General features: G+C 45.6%; 1 protein-coding gene across 1 annotated transcript in view; it reads left to right on the top strand.

The window, feature by feature from the left end:
- The window catches only part of ALDH7A1 (aldehyde dehydrogenase 7 family member A1), a 311,199-nt gene that overhangs the window by 206,411 nt on the left and 81,126 nt on the right, over positions 1–23,662 (top strand). Inside the window, exons 13-14 of the mRNA XM_086961105.1 lie at positions 13,468–13,574; positions 22,807–22,923. Of these exons, the coding sequence (XP_086817231.1) occupies positions 13,468–13,574; positions 22,807–22,923 (224 nt within the window). The remainder of the gene's footprint in view (positions 1–13,467; positions 13,575–22,806; positions 22,924–23,662) is intronic.

Raw genomic sequence — 23,662 nt, 5'->3', positions numbered from 1 at the left:
AGTAATCGCCACCCTGCGTCTGGCTAGCACCAACGTTAATTGTAAGAGTGTATACGAAAGTTTCAGTTTCTTGGGCTTACGGACTAACCCAAGCAAACAATGCAGGGGGTTGAGTGCCATCCGAAGGCCTGTAGCTGTGACTATTCGCTCCATGACCCCCACCCAGAATCGCCTGACCAAAGGGCAGTCCCAGGCTAAGTGTAAGTAGCCCATTTTCTCTGCTTTCCATCTAGGACATCCATCTCCTCTATCCCCAGAGATACGCCTCAGGGAAACTGGGGTTAGGTAGGTGCGGTGTAAAAAATTGAAGTGTATCCGTTTAAACCGTGCATTGCATGAGACCTTGTGGCGCGTGAGGGAGCCTATGCGCGTCCACTGCCCCTGTTCCAGTAAAGTGCGAGATCTGCCTCCCAGGCCGCCCGGGATGGTGGAATGCTGTTTCATGGCCTTATACAGGAGAGAAATCAATTTACGCCCCTTGCCGCAGGAAAGGAGGATGTCTAAGGTGTGAATCAGTGGTGGAGCGTCTGGGTACTGGGGCCAGGTGACCTTCACCACATCTTGGAGTCCAGTGTAGATATTGTCTCCGCCCAAGCCCAAAGGCCTCCTCTGCTTGCTCATAGGTTAGGAAGGACTCGTTGGGGTAAAGGTCAGCCAGAACCTTGCAACCACCCTCCCTCCAGGAGTGAAAGGACATGTACTGCCCCATGTCAATGAAGGGGGCCAGTATCCATATCGGGAGCTCCCTGTGAAAGGGTGTCCTCCGTAAGACCCTCTCAACAAACCGCTGCCATATGCTGGCCGTGTAGCGCACAACATAGGGAAGAGACGTTTCCGCCCCTCTGCCCTGCATTATGGCGACCTGCAGCATCTGGATGTCCGCCTTACCAGAGAGGAGGCGCGTCTCCCAATTGTCCGCGTCTGTAAACCAACGAGCAGCATGTTGTAACTGAGCCTCATAGTAAAATAAGTCGAAGCATGGTGCTTCCAGGCCGCCCTCCTCATAGCTGCGGACAACAGTGTGGAGAGCTACCCTACTTCATCGTTTTGCCCACAGTAGGGACGTGAGCAGCATATTGAGAGTGCGGAAAACTCGCGGTGGGAGCTGACACGGTGAGTTCTGGAGGACATATAACGTCCTAGGAAGCATTACCATCTTGGCGACGGCCAGCCGTCCCATCAACGAGAGTGGCAAAGAATTCCAAAAAGACACCGACTGCTGTAAGGACTTGAGTACACGATCCACATTCCGGGCTAGCACCTGCGTGTCTGTCGGAGCCACCTTCATTCCAAGATAACGGAACCCCTCTTGTTCCCACCGCAGCCCGAGGTCTGGTAGGTCCACCAAGCGCACCAAGTCGAGCCTCGCCAGTGGAAAGATGAAAGACTTACTGCAGTTAAGTCGTAACCCCGACGCCTCCCCAAACCGATCTACGTGTTGCAGCAGTATCTGCAGTGCATCCCTGGGAGCAGTCAAATAGAACAAGGCATCGTCCGCATATAGAGAGATGACGTTGCACGTGTCCCCCACCGTGATACCCCATTGTTCCATATCCGTCCTGACCCGGACAGCAAAAGGCTCTATAGCCAGGGCGAACAGGAGCGGCGAGAGGGGACACCCCTGGCGTGTACCCAGTCTCAGCCGCCACTCCTCAGACGTGCGCCCCCAAGTTTCACCCTGGCCCGGAGGCCGTATACAGGATGCAAATCCAACGACAGAAGTTGGGACCCAGCCCCACAGCGTGGAGGACCTAGAGTAGATAACCCCAATCGACTGTGTCGAACGCCTTGGCGAGGTCGATAGACACCAGCACCATTTGCTACTCCCGACCACGCACCTCATGTAGAATGTGATTCAACTGCTGCAGGTTCATAGCCATATTGCGCCCCGGAATGATAAGCACTGGTCCAAGTGAGACATATACGACGCCAAGCACGAGGCCAGTAACTTGTCCGTGTTGATCATCGTGATCAGACAATACGATGATGGTTCATGTTATGTTATGTTATGTTATTTATATTTCTATAGCGCACAGCTGCCCCAGCAAAGGGGCGTCCTGGCGCTTTGACAGACGCTGTAACATAACACACAATAAAAGAAAAGAATTAGCTAGGCACTGGAAACAGAAAAGTTTTAATCGCCTGCCTGAAGGCGAACACATCCTCAAGAGCTCGGATGTGTACCGAGAGCGAGTTCCATAGGCCTGCCGCTAGCACCCTAAAAGAACGGCCACCCATCCTGCTCAACTTAAAGCGTGGACAGACAGCCAGATGAAGCCCCTCAGATCTCAAGGATCTCGAAGGCACATAGGGCGTGAGTAGATTGGCAAGTGCCGGCGGCGAAGAAGATTTCAGAATTTTGAAGGCCAGACATAGCGCCTTGAACTTGATTCGCTGTCTGACTGGGAGCCAATGCAAGGCCGTGATGGTACCAGACACTGAACAGTGTCTGGGAAGGCCCACAATGGCTCGTGCCGCGGCATTTTGTACTCTTTGGAGCCTAGAGGCCTCCGCTTGATTCACCCCTAACAGTGAACTGCCGTAGTCCAGCCGAGATAGTATTGAGGCCTGAACTACAAGCTGTCTGGTTGGGGGATCAAAGTACTTTAAGACCGGCCTAATACCACGCAATATTCCATAGCACGTGGCAGCCACCTTCTTGGTGTGGTCCCTGAAGGTGAGCGCAGAGTCCACCCAGACTCCTAGATTTCTCACTCCAGCCACTGGAATAGGAGTGACACCTAGCTCAGGCGGCCACCACTGGTTACCCCATAGCTCAGCGTGCTTCCCTAAAACCAACACCTCCGTTTTGGTGGCATTCAACTGGAGGCAGTTGGTGCGAAGCCAGCTAGCTACTGCCAAGAGACCCGCACGGAATCTCGGAGCCGCCACCTCAGGGTCTCCACTAAGTGTCACCGCTAGCTGTGTGTCGTCCGCGTATGAGGCCATCGTAAGACCCCACTGTTTGACGACACCAGCCAACGGTTTCACATAGAGGTTGAACATTGTAGGGCTCAACGAAGATCCCTGTGGTACCCCCATCTTCAGGGGATAAGTGGCGGATTGGCCAGGTGGTATAGCCACTTTAAAGGAACGGTCAGCCAGAAAGGACCGAAACCACTGGAGAGCGACATCCGTCACTCCCGCCTCCTGTAAGCGTTGGATAAGTATTTGGTGGGACACAGTATCGAAGGCAGCGCTTAGATCTAATAATATAAGCGCTGCAGTATGACCTGAGTCAAGTACCTGGCGAAGATGTTCCATGATGTAGAGTAGTGCCGTCTCGGTACTGTGTCCTGACCGGAAGCCGTTCTGACTGGGGTCCAAAATCTGGTTACGAACCAGATGCTCAGACAGAACCGAGTTGACGTGAGCTTCTGTTACTTTAGCGATCCAAGGCAACAGGGAGATAGGTCGGTAGTTTTCTGGCAGTCGGGGGTCAGAGTAAGCTTTTTTTAATATGGGAGTAACCACTGCCTGTTTCCAAGCCGCGGGTACTGTTCCACAAGACAGGGACATATTGATGAGATCCAATATGGGGTTACGGCACAGCAGGGAAAGTGTGTTAATGAAGGCTGGCTTTAACGGGTCCGCAGGGGAGCCTGACTTGACCCTGAGGCTGAACCTGTCGAAGGCCTCAACCGACAGTTCAGGTAAGATAGCCAGGGGCTCATGATCCGACGTATCAGAGACAGTGGCTTCTCGATCCTGGTGGAGTGTGTCGAACCCGTGATATATTTTTTCCACTTTCTCCACAAAAAAGGAGGCCAATTTATCACAGTGTGAATCTGTGCAAATCGCCTCTGATGAGGATCTGTTTTTCATAAGGTCCTTCAGTACCTTGAAAATCAATTTTGAGCGGTTGGTGCTAGTAGCAAATTCATGAGCGTAGAATGCAGCTCTAGCTCTGCAAATAGCTCTATGGTAAAGTTTCAGCTCAGTGAAATACCGGGTTTTCAGAGCAGGGTCATATGATCGTCTCCATTCCCTCTCTGTTTTTCGGCAAGATTTTTTCAATTCTGCAAGAGACTCATTATACCAGGGACTAGGTGTTTTTGTCCGGCCTTTCGCCCATCGTAGAGGTATAAGAGAGTCCAGGGCGTCGGTAATCCAAGTGCAGAACTGTTGGTAACCTTGTTCTACATTAGTGAAATTACTCAGAGGTTTCCGCTCTAATATACCGTAGAACTCTTCCAACGTAAGTTTGTGCCACGGCCTTTTAAGGATTGGCCTTTCCATGGATATAAAAGGCTTGTCGTGGACCGGGCAGAGAGCTTCTACTAGCAGATGATCAGTCCACCCTATCAACCTCGGATCTGACACCCTTAACCCGTCAAGTGTGGAAAAGAAGGGGTCAAGGATATGGCCTCCAGCGTGGGTTGGAAGGGTGACGAGCTGAGTAAGTTGGAGAGCTTCCAAATCCGCCAACAGGGAGCTCACGGTAGTGGATGACCCATTATCGAAATGGATGTTAAGGTCACCCAGGATGTTAAAATTGGCGCAGCCTAGTGCTATAGGACTGACCATATCGGCCAATGCGGATCTGAATACAGAATCATTGCCGGGAGGGCGGTAGACCAGCAGCCCACTGAAGGTGAACTGATGGGAAAAGGCGACTTTAAAAATAGCACTTTCACATGCGGGTAGTCCTGACGGCTTCCATTCAGCCGGAAAGCAGGTTTTGACAGCCATAGCTATACCACCACCTCTTGTGGTCCTATTAGAGGTGAAGATGGTGTAGTTCTGGGGGAATGCAAGGTTCAATATGGCGGAGTCAGAGTCCTGAAGCCAGGTTTCTGTCATTAGGAAAACATCGGGATCCTCTTTATCTATCAGGTCATAGATGGACAGGTGGTGCTTTACAAGAGATCTCACATTAAGGCACCAAATACGGAGATCTCGCGATACAGCACGAGGCCATGTGACAGGGGCGACATTTTCCAAGGATCGTATTTTGGTTGGGCTCTTAAGAGACCAGCCTTTACAGGCGCAGCTATATGGGCCGACTAAAGGGTCCACAGGCTTACACGCACAACCTTTGGACGAATGACCTATGGCCAACAGCTCTGGCCGTGTGTAAGATACCATGCCTGGCAAGAGCAGCAGTACGACGCAGAGAAAAGATAAAAGACTGAGCCTGCCCTGCCTCGCGCTGCCTCGGCGCGGACGAGCGCAGACGGGCAGGACTCAGGCACGACTCCGGCTAAGCGACGGCGTCCACATCTGCGCGTCCCGCTGCGCGGGAGGGGGGAGCTTTAAGTAGGCTCTCCAATCCTGGCGCGAGCGCGAGGACGCTCCAAGATGGCGCCTAAAGCTAAGCTTACTGCCCAACCCAAAATGGCGCCCACAGTGAACCACCCCCGGGATCCAGGCCCGCCAAAACGGCAGTGCGGGAGACAATTATGTGCAGAATGAGGACGGGGGCAAGACCCTGCTAAAACCAGGGGAAAAGTGCTACAAATTAAAATAAACAAAAAGACAAAATCAGGTAGGTTAAAAACGAACGCGCTAGCAGTAGCGCTGGCAACAGCAATTGCGCGGTAGAATGTGCGTCTGTCAAGACCTGTCTTGAGTCTGGGTCCGCCTTAAGTAGGCTCTCCAATCCTGGCGCGAGGACGCTCCAAGATGGCGCCTAAAGCTAAGCTTACTGCCCAACCCAAAATGGCGCCCATGTGCGTTCCCCCCCTGGTTTCAGGATCATACATATTTCCCCAGCGTCATGCTCGGCGGGAGAGTCCCGCTCTCTAACCCCTCCAGATACACCTGCAATAGGAGTCTGGAAAGTGTACCCTCAAATGTCTGGTAAAACTCAGGAGGGAATCCTTCGCTTCCCGGGGACTTGGTCCTCGGTAGGCGCTGCTGGGCGGTAGCACTCACCCAATGTCAGAGCTTCGTCTAGGTCCTTTTGCACTGATTTGGGGATAGACCGCAGGGTCAACTCGCGAAAGTAAGGGAGATAAAAGGCCTCGGAAACGGTGGGGTCCGCAGCGTACACCCGCTGGAGATGAGATTGAAGGACTCGTAGCAGTCCCACTTCAGAGTGAACCATGCCCCCTCGCAGGCCCACAATCCTCTCCGGGCCTGTTCCCGTAGATGAATCCAGGCCAAAAGTCGACTAGACACCCTCCCTATGAAGGCGCTGTCTACATTGTGTGAGGGTATACTTATCGAGCCTTCCCAGGATATCGTGGATACGTGTCCGAGTGTCATGTTCCCCTTCTCATGTCATAGCGTCAGGTGCCTCAGAGGTCTGCAGATCCAAGAGGCTGCTTTCCGCGTCCTGCAGCTCTCGTTGGAGCTGCTTCCGAACCTCGAAGGTTAGGCCCATGCACGCCCCCCTCACCACCACCTTTTAAGGCGTCCCATTTCGTGGCCAGTGTGAGATCCATCTCCCCCCAGTTAAGGTCCACGTAGTCGGTTATAGGCCGGGTTACTTCAATTGGTAGTGCCTCGTGCTAGATTGACCAGATGGGGAGCAAGAGCTTTTTCTGTTGTCGCTCCTCAGCTCTGGAACTCTCTTCCTATGGAAATAAAAATGTTACCTACTATCGGTTTGTTTAAAAAAGCCCTGAAAACCTTTTATTTCACCAGAGCTTATCAATGAGATACTGCTGTTTGACCTGGCTTATTTCTTTATTTGATCTAGGCGCCTTGACGCCCATTGGGCTAAGTTAGCACGATATAAGTGATCATTCATTCATTCATTATAGCAGTTTCTACGTGATGCTTCCCCACCTGGTCCTGAAGGATCTCTGTTGGTAACCTCCAGGTCCGGGGGCAACATAACTGGGCCCCCCAAGTCCCCACACACGCCACAGGAGTGTGATAAGATAGGAAACTAGACTGATGGGTAACCTCAAGGGACATAGAAATGTATTGTTGAGCTGGAATCAAACATATTCACAGGTGTTATATAGAGGATTTTAGTTCTATTCACATACTGCATGACTGACAAGGTAATCAATGAGCTGCCTCAGTGATGACTCATTCACAATGAAGAGTGGGCAGGATAGAAATGAACCCCCGGACACTAGAGAACAGAAGCTTATATAATTAGCTAAATGTTTTCTGGTCAACTATGTGTTTCCTACGCAATGAAAGGAGCTAATCTGGCTCCGGTCCAGTGGCCCAACACCCCTTATTCCTCAAAATGCTTAATCAAGTACAGCTATTGGTTCAGCTTGAGAGGTTAATGCCTCTCAGTTGGATAGAGCCACTACTGCTAGAAGGAGTGAAGAAAACTGGGTACAGTTTGGATATAATGATGAGGACTAAATCTGGCATTTAACTATATAGTGAATCTGCGGATGGGTTCATTGGAGACGCATGATTTGCAAAACGAATTTGTGAGTTAAATGCTATGCAGGCCCCTGGGTACAAAAACCTAATGACCACAGTTAGTGAAGTGGTCCTAATGCAAGGGATACAGGATGCTGTGCAGTCTGCTGGGGTCTTGCTGAGGCTACTCTTCGATCCACGGTCCTGGTGGGCGACTATGGTCACAGAAGTCGATGCCCCTTGTAGTCCTGGTGGGTTCAGCAAAAGTTCAGTTGCCACTGGACTACTGGTCTCAGATTACACGAAGCTCAGGTGTTCTCTTTTGTGAAGGCTAATGCCCTTCTCGGGCAACCAAACTGCACTCTGATGACTTCCGGGTCCAGAAGACTCAGGTGCAACTTTTTAGCATTGAGACACAGGCTCAGCGGCTGCACGTCTGTGGCAATCAGGCAGTGATGGCTACTGACTAACCAGACGGGCTTCTTTAGCTTGTTGTGGCCCTGTAGCTGGGAAAAGGAAGTTAGTCAGCCAACTTTTCCTCTAGCCAGGATCCAGAGGCACAGTCCTCTCTTTGCTAGCCCAAGGATCAGCAGGTGCAGTCCAACATTTGGTCAGCCTCTCTTGTCTGGTCCAGGAAGCAGCTGGGCAGTCCTTCAGTCCTCTTTCCAGTCCAGATGTGATCTTAGGTCTAGGTGCTAGGGTTCCATATCTATGTCCAGGAAGTGCCTTTGGGGGATGCAGCGGTTAATAACCAAGGGACTACGAGATCCCTTTCCACCTGATGAGGATTCCCTGCAATGTGTATTATCTATCATTTGTCTGTCTGCCTGTCTGTCTGTCTTAGAGTGCACTATTCTGCCCACTCCTAAGATGGCAGAACCATTCTCTTGGTGTGTGGAGCTTGGTAGCCTACCCTAGAGGGGTGGCTACCTGAGGGCTTCAAACGCATGTGAAACCCGGTTTAAAAACTGGTTTCCTCTCTTTCTCCAACCTGTCTACCAGGACAAAAGAGCAGCCCGCTTGTGTCTGTCTACCATTTGCCATTCAAAGGTAGCTTTCACTTTGACCTTCGCCTTTTGGGCTCACACCCTGTGCACCTTCCTGGCAGGGAGAGATAACCCCTCTTCCATTGCAGGCCTCTATTGTTCCCTTTTCGGGGAGTCTTTCAGACTTCTCCTCAGGAGGGCAGAAGGCTGTCTTAGGGCTAGCATCTGCAAATGGCCAATGGAAAACATGGGCAACAGAGTGGCAACTTTCTAACAGTTGCTATTACTGAAAAGTTGCATTCAATCAATCGTTCTTTATTCGGTTTTTGTCATGGATACAAAACCATAAAAGCAATATCACAAAAACATTTCACAATTAATGTTAAAAAGGTATACATCCAATACATTATCGTATTCAAAAATGCGGCATGGGGAGACTCGTCACCGTTTCACAATTACATAAAAATTCGAATTTAAGAATTCAGGTATTATCGGTACAGCCAATTTTTAAAAGAAATATCTACAGATTAAAAAGATGTCTGAAAATACATTTGAGGAATTTAACTATATACTTCGAAGTCCATTCCTGCTCCAAAAACTGCAAAGATAACAGGGCTGGACGGCACCTTCTGACACCCATAAGTTTTAAAAGAGGGATCAACCAGATCTTTCTATGCCCGATGTAATATTTGCAGAAAAAGAAAGTGTGAATGGTTGCCTGTGTAGAAATCTCATGACGGGGACAAAATGGAAGTATTGGATCCCAATTATTTCTAGTTGGAAAGGCAACCAGACGATGTAGGAGATTTAGCCTGAACCTAGGCAGGAGAAATCTCTCAAAAATTGTAAAATCGTGGGTCAGGTATGGCTGAATTGAAAAGGTAACTTGGACAGCCATAGAATGTTGGACAGAAGTTTTAATGGCTTCTTTCGCAATTCGTAACTCTTCCAAATGTAAAAGACATCGCTTTTAATGTCTTCCTCGGAATTTCCCGAATGGAACATGGGACTAAATAATGTTTTTCAAGTCTTAGATCATGTAGAACATTTTTAATATAAAACAGCCATCCTATTTTATGTGAATAATCCATGGACATAGTGTCTGCGATTATTTGCTGTGTAAACAAGTTTTTCTTTGATGACCAAATTCGGTGCCAGAGAAGAAGTGGTTGAATTTTGGCTAGATCTGACAAATAAGGGATCCCCAATTCCATATGGCACGAAAAAGTGGACACACTCTTTCGTGCCATTAAAATAAATCTTAAAAAGGTGTTCTCCGCCACTTGTAGGGCGCTGGTATTTGCATACCCCCATACTCCAGCCCCGTATAGGGCTGTTGACTGGCATTTAGCTCTATAGATCCTTAACAATTCCACCGGCGGCCTCTTTCCTAGTCTTTTTGAAAAATGTATGAGGGCCGTTCTAGCTCTCACGAGGTGTAATTTTTTGGCCTCAATGGTGGGTTTCCAATTTAGTTTTTGGTCAATAACAATTCCCAAGTATGGGTATTGATCTGTGGTTGCTAGTTTCTCCTTATTAAGACAGATATCCTTTACCACTTTTTTCCCTGGTCCTGCTATCATCACAAAAGTTTTTTTTATATTTATATGTAGATCCAGCTTTCCCATTAAATTAGAATATCTATCCAACGCCTTCTGGAGTTCACGTGGGGTGCGGGCGAGTATCACCGCGTCATCTGCATAGAGCAGAGCGGGTATCGGGCAGTTTTTTTATATGCGGAAGATCCTGGCCCCCCTTCAACATGGCCATCTCCAATCCGTTGGTATAGAGTGTAAAGAGAAAGGGGGCCAGGACACAGCCTGGCCAAACTCCTCGCTCTACCCTAAATGGCGCTGTCAACTCGCCCATAACCTCAAACCTCACCCTAGCAGAGGCATTAGAGTACAATTCTCGCAAAAAATCCAGCAATGGTGGATCCACCCCCATTGATGTTAATACGGACCAGAGTTTAGCATGGAAAACTCAGTCGAAGGCTGCGGATAGATCGACGTATACCATGTACAATCTACCTGACTTTGCTCGTACATATTTGCCCAATAACATGGTCAAATGTAAGGCCTGTTCGACCGTTCCAAATCCCTCGCGAAACCCAAATTGAAGGTCCGAAAGAACTCTACCATCATCTGCCCACTGCTGGAGACGCTCAAGGACAACTCTACCTGCCACTTTGCCCAAAGATTCCAGCAGTGAGATCGGTCGATAGCAGGATACCTCCTGGCGGTCTCCCTTCTTAAAGATAGGGACCATAATTGATTTTGTCCAGGAGTCCAATAAACCCACCTCTGTCGCTGCCTTAAGTACCTTGGTCAACAATGGTGCCCACAGATCTAAGTTTGATTTGAATAGGTCTATGGGAACCCCATCGGGTCCTGGGGCCTTGCCGTTTTTGCTAGCTCTTAGGGCCTGGAGTACCTCATCAATAGTGATGTCTAGTATGATTGGGTAGCTGGGTTCAGGAAGCAAAATAGTAGAACCTGAGTCTCCTCCCGTATCATCTAGACCTTTCTTAAAAATCTTTGGTTGCATTCAATTCGACTTGGGCATCAGTTTGGATTTAATGTAAGAATTTTTTGCTACCTTGAAGTATCCGGTTTGGTAGTACCATTCAAGAGTTAGCACAGCTGAGTTGCCAGCGTGTAACCCTGAACGCGCCAATGTGGGCTACTAGCCTTTCCACAGTAAAAACGCCAATTTGGGGTGTTTTCTTTACCTGTTCGAATACAAAAAAAGTAATGTCCTACTTTTTAATATACAGCACCCTGCCTTCGGGTTCGATAGGCCTACTAGATTTAAATACATCAAAAAAGGAGGTTTGCACTTTGTCTTTCGTTAAAATGGCAAAGTCTAGTTAGCAGTTTAAAATTGCACTACCAGTCTGCAGTGGCGGGCTGGGTGATATGTTTTACTTTGCCACACTCTGGGTGGCACAATAAGTGCTGCAGCCCATGAGGGACACTGCAACTTACAGGCCCTGGGTAACCCTTGTACCATATACTAGGGACTTGCACGTAAGCCATTTGAGTATAAGACAATCCAACATACACGTTTGGGGGAAAGAACACTGGCTCTGATGCCTCGTAAGCAGTCCTCAGAGCAATGTCAGAGTAATAAACACAGCAGCATCAGTCCAAAACTTCAGGATGATCCTGCAAAAAAGCATTTCCTTGCAGTAATAATATCTCACTTTACATTAAAAACAATCTTAGAAATTCACTGAAAAAAAACAAAGGTTGATGGGACGTTATAGTTACGTAAAAATGTCAGATAAAACAGCATTTTAAACTAACAAAACCACTCAAATTCACAAGTTTGTTATCTCAAGTAACTAGAACTCTTGCCTTAAAGTAACCATAACTCACACCTTCACCATGCACTGCGAATTACCTTCCATATTCCATCACCCATGACATGTTCTTGACATCCTTCAAGTGGCATTGTTGAGGACAACCCTTCTTGTAGAAGATGGAATAAGAGGGGGAGTCCAGGGAGAGGAAGAAAAAAAATGGAGGAATCCCCCCATTAAAGAGAGAAGTGTTTTGAAAAATATTCACTCTTCAAAAAACAGAAGTAAAAATTAAAACTAATTACTCTGACTAATTTAATTCAATTACATATCTTTTGAAAAAAAAAGTAGTTTAAAACTTAAAACTATTCTGAAAGCAACCCATAGATGGAGAAGTGGTCAAAAGAAGAGGTAAATGCAGCGTGAACAATTTTGGTTAAAAAAAGTTTCTTAAATGGGGCTGAAGCACAAATGGCAAAACGAGGCTCATGTAAAAAAAAAAAAACATGGAAAAAGCAAGACCAGGGAAGGGGTCATGGAATCAGGGTCTTTCTCATTTTTGAAAAAAATAAGAGGCGGGAGCAAAATAAAAGGAAATGGAAACTTCCCACTCTCTCCCTTTCCAAACCATCTGCACATGTCCTTTGCTGAATACTGCTAGCTCCGTTAGCTAGACTTGTTTTCTGTACTTATGTTCTTTCTTTACAATTTACTAACCACCAGAAAATAGTCTTGGGATGTTTTGCAGTCTAATTTCAATTGATGGTGTACGATAGATTAAAATATTCTGTGCTCAACTGTCCACTCTGGTGATTGAGAAGCAGCTTCAGATGGGCCGAATCTTTCAGAAGATGACATATTTCCTGATAAAGTAGACCTTCGTGATTTTTTTTGCAAATGCGTTAGTTGCACACATGATGCCTCCGAATGTAGTTCCTGTGCAAGTGCTTTTATAGGTATCGCCTATGACAGCACTTGCAGGATCTTTTGTTCCCTATACAGTGTGCTACCCTTCCATTACTTACTATGGGTTGTCTTCATGGTCACTCATTTCTTTGCTTCTTATTAGTCAGCACCCATAGGCGTCCTTGCTTTTCATGGTTGTTCTTCTCCTGGAGTATGGAAGCTTTACTTGTACCCTTCCACTGCGCTTTTTGTTAGGCACTACTTTTTCTTTGCATTTGAGCATTCTGCCAAAGTGCATCTTCTTTTTTTTAACTGGCTCTCTTGTAAACTTCTCTCATGTCCGTTTAGTACAGCCCGCCCTCCTGCAATTGGCACTTTTGCTTGCACCCTCCAACTGTCCCTCTTTGTTAATTGCCCCTACCCACTATCAGTCTTTGTTGTTTGCCCTATATGCTGTTGGTGTCTGTTGCTTGCCCTAGCCCCTGTCCTTGTTGTTGCTTGCCCCCTCCCTCTGTTTGGATTTTTGCTTCCTCCAACTACTGTCCATTGTTGCTCTATCTCCCATTCCACCCACTGTACATGTGGTTTGCTCTCTCTCCCCTCTAACCCCCACCCACTGGTTCGCCCTTCCACGCATTAAACAAACAAACCTGAAATGGCCAGTGGTGGTCAGGTGATAGCACTTTTTCCCTCACACCCCAACATCACCTCCTTCCTTCCCTCCCTCCGTTCGTGCTATGACATGGGCATCACTGGCTGTGTCTCTGTGAAGAAAGGCCTAATCTACATTTTGAACTCAGCCGAGGTAGACACCCGCCAGCGAGACCTGTTGCCGTTGACAATGCTTTTTTCATTTATTTGAAACATATTCTTTTGATTCTCAATTTCTTTGGAAAGTACACGTTTGTCCATTAGACACTCGGAACCTGACTCTGTTGGCTGGATCCTTTACTTGCTGGGTATCACTTAACTTTTCTGTTTCTTGTCTTTCAGCGGACACTTTGTATGGACCTCTCCACACCAAGCATGCCGTAGAGATGTTCATGGGTGCTGTAGAACACGCTAAACAGGAAGGTGGCACAGTGGTCTACGGTGGGAAGGTAATCGCTGCTATGATACATGCTGATCATGTTGGACATGGTTGTTCTACCCTCAAATACCTTGAAAAGAACGCTTTTTCACCAGAGGTCTTCTACACTGGTGATCTCCGAGGCAGTGGAGAGGTTGGACAGTTAGAAATACCTTAACAGGCCTTTGTATGCTGAGGTTTGTATGAGAGGAAGCTGTACATCTCCAGCAAGGGAGTGTCACAGACAAATGTAGGGTTTCGAAGGAAATGTTAGAGCTTGAGAAGGGAGTAATACTCCGCCCAGAGAAGATGCTGGGTATGGTGGCACAAAAAAAGATGAAAGGGGACAACACATGGGATGCACTTGATAGGCTTACTAGTACAATATACAAATAGTGGCTTTTCTAAGAGGGGAACAAAACAGGCCAACTGTTGTCTTTGTGCTAAAGAGAGAGGATCTCCAGATCCCAATAATGTTTGTGAAAGTTGATAGTGGGGAGAACCGTGTCACCCCATAGGCATTAATAAGGCTCCCTGCTGTCATCTAGCTGGGCTGTGAAGAATGGGGTAAAATGGCATCGGCTCTAGATGTTCCTTGAAGAACATACCCTACCATGGCTGTCGGTGGAGCAAAGAGACATGCTTGATGCCCCCACTGACCCGGGCAGACTTGCTTTCAGCCATAAAGAATATGCAAAAGGGAAAGTATCTGCACAGTGAAGGCTTCCTTATTGAATTGTAAAAGTCAGTTTCGATGCTGCTACCTGGAAGGCTAATGGAAGTATTTCAGGAGGCATATGACACTATATCTGCTGTCTACTATGAGGCGTTGATTAATTTAATCCCCTAAAAAACAGACAGATACCACTGATGTTCGAACATATTACCTGTGCTTTATGATAAACACACGTGCACACATATAAAGTAAAATCTTGGCAAATAGATTGATGAATGTTGTAGAACAGCTAGGACATAGTGACTGATGTGGGTTTATTCCCCATATTAGTGTGTTGTATAACTTCTGACGCCTTACGCATAGCTTGTCAATGGAAGGTCAGTATTACTTGACGGTGCAAGCTCTCGAGAAGGTGTTTGGTACTATTGGGTGGAAGTATGTGTGGAGGGCCTAGGACACTCAGAGGTTGGGTAAACGTGCCTGAAGTGGGTTAAGCTGTCATGCACACCCGCTAGAGTCCTGATAGAACGGAAGAGCTCCCGAATCTGGACCATCTAGCCGGGAATTAGGCTGGGTTGTCCCCTCTCGCCTCTTCTAGTGTTAGTGTTTCACTGCTGGCTATTGCAGTCTGTAAGAGGCGTGCTGAGACTGGAGTTTAACATGGAACCATGTGGCATTTGGGTATGCTGGTGATACTGTTGTATACTAGAGGGATCCTGTGCTGACAATACCAATTCTCTTAAAAAGGCTGACCTGGTTTGGTGAAGTGTTGGAATTACACCAGTAGAGCTAAATGGAAATTGCTCTCATTGGGCGGGTTTGAAGGATTGAACGAGAATACCTACTCAGTGGTGGACCTCAGGTGAGACACTACCTGTGTTCGATATTTTGCTTCTAAGTGACACTTGATGGTTAAGCAAAGTGTTACTATAGGCTGTGTAGTAAATTGTTTGAAATGCTCGATTGTATTTTGGAACACATTACCCCTCTTGGTCATAGGTAGAGTGTCTTTAGCCAAAATGTTGTTGTTTTTTTGACCCGCTGTCTGCATTTCCTCAAGGAATACTTGTTCCTTCTCACCCACAGTTTACTCGGAGAATGAGATCAGCTTCCAGTTTCATTAGTCTGGGCAGGTTGGAATAGGAATAGGGAGATTGGCTATTTTGAAATTCTCTGAGAGGTGGGATGAGTATTAGACAGAGTCATGAAGGTAGACATGAAAAACGTCCCCATTTATGACTACAATGGATGGAGAGAAGGAAGGTGTGAACTCGGATGGTGAATTTGTCACACTTGCTGAACTCCAGGAATGTTTTGGGACTGGTACTGGTCAGATCATACAATATAACCGTAAACTTAGTTTGGTGCATACAGGGAAACTAGCCACTAACATCTGTTGAACGCTTAAACAGGGACAATGAAGGCAGTGGTGCTGAAGCTAGGTAAAGGCTAGTTTCGGAATGTTGGGAAGCACTCTCGGAACAGGAACATGACCAATCGTGTAGCAAGATTAAAAGGATATCTGCCAGCGCAAAGTTTAAGTTAGGTAGGTTTTATGTAGCTAGTTAAATTGAACTAACAACCCATCAAGCTAGTTTGGGGACGAACTGAGGTCCTAGGCTGGGAGGTTCCTATCTTTCCTTTTGTTGATATTGCTTGGTGTCTGAGTGCTCTGGAGGTACCAGGACCGAGCAATCATTTCTGGGTACGGCCTCCTGGTCGCCAAACCGGTTATTGCCGCTCGATGGACATCTAGTCCACCGACCCTTTTGTTAAGACACTGGGGGTGGATTGGTGTACAGAGCAAGAGGAATAAGTCTACAAGGCACTGGGTTGTCCCCATAAACACGGGCGAGTCTGGGGGAAATGGTTGGGCCAATTCGCCTGAGAGCATGCCGGCTATTGGGATGTGGATACTGATGTATGTGTCTGTATTGTATTATCTGAATAGTCATTGCTTTGATCAAACGCTGAATCCTTTTTCTACAAGAAGCTATTAACGTGTCACTTTGATGTAACTTTTTCATCTTCTCTGAATAAATCGCAATAAAATCTGTTTATAAAAAAAAACGCCCTCAAGCTGAGTGGAACTTTCTCTGAGCCAGTGGTGCTGGAAAAATTTTCAGAGTGGGGGCACTGACATCAGTGTTACATCACCAAAGTTATAGGGATTGTAAAAATGCAAACATCCTACAAAGAACGAGTGTAGCATATAAGCCGTACCCACTCAGCTGTAGAGTATTACGTCGCAGATGCATTACTAAAGAACGGTGTGGGAGCGCATTTTAATTTACAAAAAAAAACTCATGTTCCAATGAAATGGCAATAACATTTGCACCAACATTCCTTTTTACTGAGCAAACTATATAACACATGAATGATGTGTGGAAATCGAATTTCAGCAAATATGTATCATTTGGGCATCACCAATGGTTTTGATCCTAATAAAACTTTGGTTTCATCAAATTTCAAATATACAATTATTACACTATGCTTTCCCTACTGCTGATATGTTTTGGAATATGTGTACAGTTCATTTACCAGTATTCAAATGTTGTGTTATAAAGTTATTGAAAACCGGACATCCTATAGTCTTTCCTTTCACACTCCCTTTGCACTCGGGAGGAAAAAGGTAAACACCACTCCATTTTAAAAGAATAAGCAGAAATTTGTCCGAACACATACCCTGATATTTGACCTTTGTCTTTGCACTTACAGCAAATATGACGAGATAAAAACAAATGTCAACATCTCTTTCTAGGTGATTTACTTTCTAACTCCAGCATGTTTATTTTGAGGGGGTTGCACCCCTCCCTCCAGCGCCTGTGCTCTAAGCCCTCTTCTAATTGCTCACCATGCCTGGGGCTGACTGTCCCCATATTTCATGGCATTGTCTCCATTTATAACTTATTGATTAGAGATGAGGAAACCTGCAACCATTGTCTGTTGGGATTGCCTCCCGATAAAAGTCGGCCAATATGAATCAAAGATGTGCGGCTCTGGGGACAAAGTTGGCCCAGCGACTGCCAGCCGTCCATTCCATGTAGAATGGACCACGGCGGAACAGGCATGCCTGATGAAATCTCTCGGGGAAAATAATGGACCTGGCGAACTGCAACTACCTGAACACCCCCCTGAGCTCACTCGCCCTGTTTGTTGAAAGGATAGCTGGTATAGCTTCCTAAGAGCGTGAAAGAGGGGCAGACTGGCGGCGGGTTCCTGTGGCCGGGCCCTCGCGCACTGCGGCCATAGGTAGACCAGACACTGCTTGGCTGCCATGCTTAGCAATGGAGACCGGAGTGATGGAGTGTTCTTAAGGGGGCCTAAAGAGATGCCATGGGATTGACTTTCGACCTATCGCGTATTGCAAATGTGTTAGTTACTTCTGCTGTCCTCGCAGCATATTTTACTCATTTGGGTATTGTTGCCCTTTCAAAATGCAAGATGTATATATATTGATTAAAAAAAAACATTTTACATGTGTCAAGGGTGTTTAAACAATGAGCCCTGGGTTCATGAGCAGAAATTTTAAAAAACAGAACTAGTTTGCTCATTATTTTCACTACAAATGTAATCTAAAATGGAACAAACTGATGTTGCCGCAAACATCCTTTTTCACTTATGAAAAATGGAAAGCATGGAGTCTCCACTTGTCTTTCTCATAATATGAAATGAGTTTGTGCCAGGCTGGCCTTGGTTCAAATACAGTTTAGGCCCTATTATACAGGCAGCAAAACGGTACTAATAGTTTGCCTTTGGCTTGTTCCCCACAGCGCATAGCATGAGGATGCTGGAGGGGAAAATTTGAAGCGAATTGCTAGTGTGTATATTTATCGAGACAGTTCGAGTCTTATGCTTTGGTCTGTGGCTCCATCTACTGGTGTAGGCTGGGATATGGTTGCCACATTAGGTATCATATTTTGATTCTTAAACCGGATACGATGATTGAGGATTGAACCATATGGAAATCAGAGATCTAAATCCCAGTCCATAAATTGATGAATTCTTATAACCAGGAGAAAGGTAATTATTTTTCAAACCAAAATTAAATAATGCGTGCGCTTTTGAGAGATGGGAGACAATGGATTGAATTGGATCCCTGCTTATGGTAGGAGTGATAATCATATTTAGAATCCATTCTAGAAAGAGCCCTTTCTCGTGATATTGCTTTAAGTGTTAGTGACTGAACTTCAGTGTACAAGGTAGTACAAATTGACTCCGTGGTATCAATTCGATCTGTAGGCGACTGTAATACATTATTTAAACGCCTCTGCCAGAACAGTGGGCATAGGAGGAAGACGAGGTGGAGAAAATGAGGTTTAGAGAAGCGCAAAGAAGCTAGTGGTCACTTATCTAAATCACATTTCTGAAGGTATACCGAAGGGACTGGAACGGGTCTATCCTGTTTCCTTAAAATGCAGAGACCGTTCTTCTTGTAATGGAAGATCCCTTCCGTGTTCTTTTCAGTAGGTGACTCTCCTTGGGGACCGCTCCTCCACCTTCAAAGATGTGATGTAACCTCAGAGGTGTCTTCAAGATGGATGCATCGTTCATGCCACTGATCATAATATTATGAAGTGTCTTCTTTGTGCAGGTACAAACTTTAATTCTCCTTCTGCCTCAAGAAAAGTCTGGACGGTTCCATGAGAAGCTAAAGTCCTGCTTCACCCACGGAAAAAATTCCATTTGGACTACCACATTCAAACACTAAAAACATTTAAGAGTGTGAAAATGTCTGCCCGCCTAATCTTCAGCTTGAAGTGGTGTGGCACAAAGATTCTCACACTGCCTATTCATCAAGCATCTCCTTCCACCAATCGCCCAGACACCTCTGCTCCTCAGGACTCCTACTCGCACACATCCCACGTATACACAGAACCAGATTAGGAGGATGGGTGTTCTCTTACTTCGCTTATTAGGTGTGGAACGACCTCCATTCCTCATCAGAGCCTCTTCCTCCTCCTTGGATTCCGCAAGAAGCTGGTGATGTGGCTATACAGTTTACCAAACTACCATGGGCAAGACTAGACACACACACCGTCTTGGCCCCAGGAAACTCTCGCAGATAATAGTGCGTCTTACAGATACCCATAACATTACAAATACAGAATGGAAAATTCTGTGTTTGACCACATATTCTTTCATAGGCTGCCACCAGACTATCTGCCTTAAATGGCTCCCAGAACCTGCTGACACCATGGGAGCAATGCTGTGGTACAGATACTTGCAAAAACCACAGTTGACACCCTCCCCACCACTTAAGCTGTTTGAAGCAGACCGCCATAAATGTGGACAATTGACAGATTCTGCAACCAACATACAAGAATCCTTTGGTAAGGCAATATCATTTTTCAATACCTGCTTGAATATGTTAAATACAATCTGTCCAACCCATTTACGTCGGGATGTAAGGTGTTATGCCTGTATAAAAATAAAAAGTGATGGCATATTTTTACACTCGGTACCACTGGCGTCCTATTCATCCGAGCCACATATAGTTTTCAAAAATGAAAATACTTGAGGTGGTTGGGGTTGGTAGGAGGGGCATAAGATTGTTGGTCTAACAACGGAGCAATAAGCAAAAATGAAATTCTTCACGAGGGCAGGAAATGCACGTTTGCACATAAAAATCTGAAATGTTCTGTGGAATTACTGATTTTGCACGTTATGCACAGTATAATAATTCTGCACGCATCTTGTGGAATATCCGCTTTGAGCATTAGCACAACATTCTAACAGGACTAAACCAGAAAATGGCAACGTCCTACACTTGCAGCACTCAACATTTCATAATTAGTAAACGGTACCTTAAGCACCAAGCATTGCCTGCTTAGCTATGGAGAGCTGATTTTCAGATTCTGCAAACCACAAACTCATAGGGTAAAAATGCCAGTTACTTCATGCATTACGCTCTCGGGCAGCCCCTCCTTAAGACCAAGGAATACATGCAGAAGCACTTGTATTGCATCTGCTGTTCTGCAGCATCTTACTGATGTTCAGAGATATACAGTACAGGGGTTTACCGGCACTATTATACAGTCGGACTGGTCAATAGAGCAATCTGACATTGCCATAAGGGCAGGTCTGCTAGGTCAATGTGGGGGCCTTTTTTGTTTTAGCAGTTTGTGGGCCTGTGTCATGGCTAGGTGGGATGTTTTTTACCGTCTGACTCGACAGCGCAGCTGTCACCAGGCATTTATATGAGAATCACCAGGAGAGGGGCTTTTGCTTTGCCCATATATTGGGAGCCACAAGTGCACGTTTTGATTGGGCAGAAGTTGTGTGCTTGCAAGCCGCACAGTTGGGATTATTTTGTTCACAGCTGAATTAGCTTGAATTTCCAGGGGAGCATACATGACATTGTAATGCTACTAAAGTGTCTTAGGTAACTAGATCATTTATGGTGTTTTCTCTGGCAGCAGCACAGATGGGGGGAGGGCAGTCATTAACCTACATGGATTTTTAAGTCTGTTGAACAGTGCAACGGTCACCTGACTATTTAACCTACACCAATATTCTCATACAGTTCTTTGCTTCCACACAAATGTATGTTCATTGCCATGCAATCTACTTGTAACCCTTCACATTACCATACAACGTTTCTTTAAAGCAAGACCTATTGGCATGGTCTGTGCTTGTTACTGTTGATTTGCCATATATTTCCACAAGCATTGCCTGCAGCAAACACAAATTCATCAATTGTCTCGTAATTTGCAAAATGCATAAACAGTGTGACTTTACAAGTTCAAAAGTGGCCTGTTTTGCAAATGTAGGCCACTTTTTTAGGTATCCCGGTTTGCTAATGAGGGTCATGTTTATTCTGATGTAAGCTCACATTTTAAACTTCATGCCTGTAATGTATGCCATTGACAGCATGTTGGTTGAGAAGATGAATGGTGGCTTACCTAAATAAAGGTGCTTTATTAAAGTGCACAAAGTGGAGGTATTAAGAAAAGGCCTAAGAAACAAGACTTCTGCCTTACCCTGACACTATTCCAGTTTGAGATCTGCATACTTATGGAACATGAAGAGTTATCAATTATGTTTTTTATAGACATGCACACTTATTTATCTTTTCTTTCGAGCACACTCCCTCTCTTTCTCACTCTTTCCTCAGTGGATTAGAAGGCAATTCATGCATATTGTCAATTTATGTTGAATTCATGATGGTGGATGGGGAGATTTATGCCACGTTAAGTTACATAGCATGTAAATGTGAAATTCGCACATGACCAGAACATACTGTGCAGGAGTTTATACAGGGGTTACGACTGGTTATAACCCCTTGTTACGACGCTAGTTTACTGATTGCTAGCAACGTTTCTAACCGTGACGGGCGCATACTCGTGCCTCACCGACCAACTTCTGGTTCACCATTCTAGATACCTGGCCACCCTACTTTATAGATGCAGGACACAACCGTTTCATTAATTTGGACTCATGGATACTGGTGTCCGCATACTTTAAGTGAGATTGCAATACATGCTTTAACTCGATCACTACTTATCCTGATCAAGCTACCTTTTGACTCATAATTCGGTTACCCTTCTGGGTTGGAATTATCACCGGAATTGGGCCTATCTTACTTTGGATTCAGCCACTAAGCCCTGAAGATTTGTAGAAATGTTCCTTTTCTACAATGAAACGCGTGTCGGCTGGCTGTATATACCTATACCTATACCTGATGACCTAACAAAAAGGGAGAACGCTAACTCCAGATTATACTACCGACGTTGGATGGTTTCTTCATCTCCAGAACTTTTACTTACACATTGTTGTTTTTTCTGTTTTGAGTGCGCAGGACTTTGGTTCATTTGTGATTGTGTGGCGTGTGCCACACGGATAGAGGGGTTTGAGGGTCTCCCCTCCCTCTCAGCACCATTCCAAACACTGATACTTATTACGGAACATACGTTAATAGTGCCTGAGCGCTTTTACTTCCTGCCTACAAAAACCCGTTTCTTTTCTCAACATAACTCCACAGCTATACATGCAGAAAGATACGAGGAATCCTTATTTCAGCATGTTATTAATCTTTTCCAAGCAAAATTCTCTAAATCAGACTCTCCGCATTACAGTAATACCATTGTATACGGATATAACCCCTGATTTCGCTGCTCTGAATGAGGGTTTGTGTGTAAGAATAGAGAGGATGCAGGGCTGGGTGGTAACCAGGTGGCAGCAGCGCCCTCTGCAGAGCTGCACCACTTCTCCCAAGTTAATTCTGTTTTACATTTCATAGTAACTTCAAGTACTCACAAGTAGGAAGTGTTCCCTGTCCGTTTAAGCACAACCACTTCTAGCAGCACTGTGCTGGGTTATACTGGGTGCAACAGATGACGGAGAGAAAATCCGTTCATCCTATCAAGGCAGGCTAGCTTTTACAGTAGCACTTTATGAACTCCAGGTAGAGGCAATATTTGGCAGAAAGAAGGTACTCGGAGGCTAATGTCATGAAAACTTGGCAGATGATATTAAGGACATGATCCAGCATGCCCAAAGTCCATAACTATGTTCATTTGTGTTTAAAACAATTTACTCATAGTAGCGGCTCTAATAATCTTGCTGTCTTTTGCTTCTCTTGCAGGTTGTAGACCGTCCAGGAAACTACGTGGAGCCAACTATTGTGACTGGGCTGCCCCACGATTCACCCATAGTGCATACTGAGACGTTTGCTCCCATTCTTTACGTTATGAAATTTAAGGTAAATTTGTGTAATGAAATGGGTGTGTATATCTGTTTCACTTGGGTAAATAAAAAATATAGAATTGTAACATCAGACATTTGTCCCAGAGCAGCTTTGCCCAAGTATCAGCAAACAGAATAGTTTAGCCATTGCATTAAATTATACAGAATGTGATAGAAGGTGGCTCAGTGTGTTAATTTGCCTTTGTATAGATCTCTGGCCAAGCTGTAGGTTAAAGCGGTGCCTCACAGTGGATTGACTCAAGCATTCATGCTTGAGAATTCGGGAATAAATGTGTAATTCATCCGAAAATCTGTTCCTATTTACAGTGATCTAATTCAGCATTAGTATAGCAGGCACTAGTCAGCCCCTTCATAATTGTAAGAAGTCTCATTGTTAAACTTTGGAAGAGGCAATAGTCTTGATATTAGCTATGACTGAGCTCCCACAAGGTACAAACAAACTGATCCAACTAATAGATCAAATGTTTTTTGTACTTAATCTATGGCTCCCCCCTGGTAGCCTAGCCCAATCCTCAACTGGAGGAGAAACTCTCCACAAGGAGGGTTAATGGAGAATCTCTACTGACCGAAATTGTCCTCTGCTTATGCATCACTTAATGGTGTCACAAGCGTAATTCATTTGCAAGCTGTCACCCCTTAGCAGTGTTATTTTAGATTTCTTTGTCAGACCTCCAGTAAACAACCAGATGCCTTAATAAATAGACTTTTCTGGGAGTGCATTCAGGGGATGATAT

This window comes from Lissotriton vulgaris, chromosome 3_1 (assembly GCF_964263255.1).
Source record: "Lissotriton vulgaris chromosome 3_1, aLisVul1.2, whole genome shotgun sequence".
In the NCBI taxonomy this organism is placed as follows: Eukaryota; Metazoa; Chordata; class Amphibia; order Caudata; family Salamandridae; genus Lissotriton; species Lissotriton vulgaris.
This window is presented reverse-complemented; position numbering and strand designations above follow the sequence as displayed.